This window comes from Nannospalax galili, unplaced genomic scaffold (genome assembly GCF_000622305.1).
Source record: "Nannospalax galili isolate Female #2095 unplaced genomic scaffold, S.galili_v1.0 scaffold2203, whole genome shotgun sequence".
Lineage (NCBI taxonomy): Eukaryota > Metazoa > Chordata > Mammalia > Rodentia > Spalacidae > Nannospalax > Nannospalax galili.
The window spans coordinates 607-5,567 of record NW_008349206.1 but is presented as its reverse complement, the minus strand read 5'-3'; the positions used below and the strand labels follow the sequence as shown (position 1 = coordinate 5,567).

At 34.5% G+C, this 4,961-nt stretch overlaps 1 protein-coding gene across 1 annotated transcript; it reads right to left on the bottom strand.

Annotated features, from left to right (window-relative positions):
- Window positions 1-936: 936 nt before the first annotated feature.
- On the bottom strand, window positions 937-4,111 carry LOC103744718 (zinc finger protein 724-like; the record flags this gene model as incomplete). The annotated part of the gene is made up of 4 exons (XM_029570130.1): window positions 937-1,686; window positions 1,850-2,537; window positions 3,386-3,481; window positions 3,988-4,111. Coding segments are annotated over 4 exons (1,332 nt in total), but the record flags the coding sequence as incomplete, so codon positions are not given.
- Window positions 4,112-4,961: the final 850 nt, after the last annotated feature.

Genomic DNA, 4,961 nt, shown 5'->3' with positions numbered 1-4,961 from the left:
TCATCCTAGTTATTGGCGGCAGTTTCTTCACCTTGTGCCTTCAGCCAGCTTTCTGGCTTCCTTTCTCTCAACTTCAAATTATCCTCTGCTTCTGCATCTAATTTGGAGCTGTAATGGTCTCTGTGCAACTCTTTTAGTTTTTAAACATATTTCTAAATGAAAACAGAAAAGCATGAAGGGTTTTTTTTTTTAAGTCTGGATAGTCCTGATAGCCAAAGATAACCAAGGTAACTAGAGCTCTGCAGAGCAGGTTAAACTGCTTAGACTCTAGATTACAGGACTGAATTTTAGTTCAGTTTTACATAAAACCTGGACTCTAGTTCTCACCCTCAATAAATATAGTCTGTGTAGGGGCTGAAGAGATGGCTCAGTGGTTAAGAGCACTGACAAGTCATTCCATTACTCCCCAGCAGCATAGAATTAAAGCCAGCGACCTGTATCCTTGAGTTAGATGGAATATTTTAACATGATAGAATAACATGTCATCCCATATACACTAGTGACAATGCATTAAGAATAATTCACTTTTATTAAATAAAAAAAACCTAAACTTCACGATCTGTATTTCAAAATCTACTATATGGTTTCTGGGAAACAAAACAAAACAAAACAAAACAAAACAAAACAAAACAAACTCTCAGGAACCACTTGGTCTTCTGATACCATCATCTGGGAGCTGTACTTTATTCAGTTTTCAAAAGTGAGGCTATATAGTGAATTTAGTTTTATAACAAATTGATACCCTCACAGAGATGCTATCTGTGAGACTACTTTGATGTATGTATTTCCATCACATCCAATAATGATGCCCTCTGAACTGTAAGCAGTATCTTAAGTTTCTGCCACATTCTACACATTCATAGTATTCATCTACAAAAATTTTTTTACATCTATTAAGACCTGAGGTATAAGGATAGGCTTTGCTGTATTCTTTACATTTATACAATGTTTTCCAGTATAACTACTCTGCTCTTCCGAGGCATAGATATCATCAAAGTTCATTCTAAAGTCACTAAATGAATAAAGTTTTTATCCAATATGAATTCACTAATGGTTAATGAAGAACAAGCTTCAATTAAATCTTTGCCACATCATTTCTACTTGCATGGTTTCTCACTGATACAAATCTCTGATGTTGATCATGGTGTGAAGAAGAAAGGTTGTGCTACATTATTTGAACTTGTAGGGTTTCTCTTTTATGTTAATTTTTGATGTTTCATAACTGTTGAATAACTGCTAAACACTTTGTCACCCTCTTGCATTTATAGTGTTTCTCTCCAGTATGTATGAATTCCTTGCTGTTGAGTAAGGACTTTACAATTATTAAAGGTTTTTCCATAATCTTCATATTTGTAGAATTTCTCTCCAGTATGAACTCTTTGGTGTTGTTTAAGGTTTGAAGAACAGTTAAAGCCTTGGCCACATTCTGTGCATCTGTAGGGTTTCTCACCAGTATGAATTCTTCGGTGTTGAGTAAGAGCTGAACAATTATTAAAGGCTTTGCCACATTTTTCACATTTGTAGGGTTTCTCTCCAGTATGAATTCTTTGATGTTGAATAAGGGCTGAAAAATTACTAAAGGCTTTTCCACATTCTTCGCACTTGTAGGGTTTCTCTCCAGTATGAATTCTCTGATGATAATTAAGGTGTGAAGAAGAGTTAAAGGCTTTTCCACATTCTTTGCATTTGTAAATTCTCTGTATGAATTCTCTGATGCCTATACAGGTGTGAAGAAGAGTTAAAAGCCTTACCACATTCTTTGCATCTGTAGGGTTTCTCTCCAGTGTGAATTCTTTGGTGATGAGTAAGGCTCGAACTATTATTAAAAGCTTTTTCACATTCTTTGCATCTGTAGGGTTTCTCTCCAGTGTGAATTCTTTGATGTTGAGTTAGGGATGGACAATGATTAAAGGCTTTGTCACATTCTTTGCATTTATAGGGTTTTTCTCCAGTATGAATTCTTTGGTGTTTACTAAGATAAGAGAACACGGTAAAGGCTTTGCCACATTCTTCACATTTGTGGGGTTTATCTCCAGTATGAAGTATCTGATGATAATTGAGGTATGAAGAACAGTTAAAGGCCTTTCCACATTCTTTGCATTTGTAAAGCTTTTCACCAGTATGAACTCTCTGATGATTATACAGGTTTGAAGAAGAGTTATAAGCCTGTCCACATTCTTCACATTTGTAGGGTTTCTCTCCAGTATGAATTCTTTGGTGTTGGGCAAGGCTTGAAGACCATTTAAATGCTTTACCACATTCTTTGCATTTGTATGGTTTCTCACCAGTGTGAATTCTCTGATGATTATACAGGTGTGAAGAACAGTTAAAAGCCTGTCCACATTCTTCACATTTGTAGGGTTTCTCTCCAGTATGAATTTTTTGGTGTTGGGTAAGGTTTGAAGACCAGTTAAATGCTTTATCACATTCTTTGCATTTGTAAGGTTTTTCTCCGGTATGAATTCTCTGGTGTTGAATGAGGAGAGAGTTCCGAACAAAGGCCTTGTTACAGTCTTTACATTTATAGGGTTTTGTTCCTGTTGAGTAAATGTTGAGTATGACATGACACATGGGAGTAATAATTATACGACTAAATAAAGACAAAATTCTATTGGAAATATACATAAGACTCAAAATATTTTGTTACCTTACACTTTTCTAAAGACTTTAGTATTATAAACTGCCATCCAATCATAATACATTTAACCTATTATCAACTTATTTGTGGGAAACAAGACTGACTGAAAAAGAAAACACTGAAAATGGAATTGCAAAATAAGATAAAGAACATCCATCTTGAACTCATAAAATCCTGAAGGAATATTGATCAATTATTTTTAAAAATTCTTATAGATGTGCAGTTCTCAGCTGGGACTATATACCCACAAAGCACTTGCATTTTAAATCACTCACATTCAAAGTTTGGAAAAACATCATAAAATACATTATAATCATTCATAGAGAGCTCTGATTAGACAATTTTAATTGATGAACATATAAATGAAATTAGAGAAATTTATTTCTGATGTTCCTGTATTAAAATGATTTGATACACAGGTAAGTCTTTAGAAGTGTGTACAAATGTTCTGAGCTGTACAGAGCAATGAAATCTCTGTCATGAAGTACATCCTCATAGGCAAAAGGAAACATTTTGGTAGTCACTCTAAATGAATGCAGAGCTGACTGGAAGAGAAGAACCAGGTTCAGAGGACTTGGAAGCATGATAACCATCCACAAGGGATGCTTGGCAGCAAGAGAACTAAGGACACTCAAAAAAAAGAGTATTTCCATGAAACACAGCTTCTCAATCCATATTTTAAAGCTTGGCTTTCTGTTAGATTTTTGGACCTCTTACTTGTATCCTGATTCATTCGTTCCTACATACCTGGGTATACAGCCATTGTTGGTTGTCTTTTTACATTCCAAGGCTCTTTTCTTTGCTCCAGAAATGTGATCAGGTATGGCTTCGTGAAAGTGAGTCCTGTTTATGGGAAAATGGAACATGATGCTTTGTGTTTTCTCCTGGAAATTAACATTTCTATCCTAGTATTGTGTTTATAAGGAAAGAGGACATATAATAAAAGATTGTAGAAAAATTATTTCTCTAAATATTTCCTGAAAATCATATTAATACATGTAGAAAAAATTGTAATTTTCAGATCTTGAGCTCTACTTAAAAATACAAAAAATTTAAAGTTGAAAGGCAAAATGTTTTGCTTTACAGTATATGCTACATACCTCATGCCACAGAATTTCTAAAATTACCATTAGAATAAAGGATGCATACTTTCAAAACAAAGACATTAAAATGAGAAGAACTACAACAAAACTTATTTAGGCTATACCAACCACCCTTCTATTTTTTCCTTAAAAGGAGAAATCTGGATCTCACTGATACAAAGCATAAGCCATCTTGAGATATTCTACAAAGAAAGGCAATTAAATGTTGGCAGTGAGTTAAGAATTCAGTGGGGAAGGGATCCTCACCCAGGGAGACAAAGTTTCTGTAATTCTCTAACATCACATCTCTATACAAATTCCACTGAGTAGGGTCCAGGCATTCATACTCCTCTGGAGAGAAATCAATTGCCACATCCTGAAATGACAGCTCCTGAAGTAAAAATAAATTAATGGCATAAATTAAATAGCATAACTGTTAATCAATAAATAATCATCATGTTTTCTAAAACAGTTCGTAATTTTACCCAAGAGGAAAGGGGAGCTAGAAGTGGTTCTGATATATACTGATCGATAAGATGCTTTGATATATAATAATATTATCTAATGCATTATCCATCTTTAAGAAAAAGAATGACTAAGATGTACTAAACTCATGTAAATATTCTTATTAAATATAAAATGAAATCTGAAGGTACCCACACAATATATATTTTGAGTGCTGAATTTTTATTATGCTATATATACTGTATATATTTCTCACAGGAGAAAATTATGGTGAGTTAGGATACTTCCCAATTTTTAAAATATATAAAATTATGTATAGAAAATGCAATTAAAATGCACATTCTGGTCTAGAAGCTCAGGGGTTAGGTTCTTAACCTCAGTAGTGATGCCAATGACAGTGTATAAATGGACACTGGTTTAAATAGCCAAGCAGAACAATAGAGGAAGAATTCATACATAAAATTGAATTGCAAGAATTTAAACAACTTTATACATTAAAAAAGTAGCAAGTGAGTCACCTGTCCTCTTGTTCAGGGAGGACATGGAGACCCCATGAGATGGACTTGAACCAGTGTCCAGTCTACAAAGAGTAGGGTCAACTCAGAGAAAACATTTCCGCCATGCTTCCAAGTGAATCCAGCCATCATCGAGCAGGACCTTTGACTTATTTTCACATAGATGGATCTGGTAAAAGAAAAGAGCCAGGGGCTCCTGCCAAGCCCATGTGACCTCTGAGGAACAGATCGTCAAACGACCTAAAGTGTAAAAATAAAATT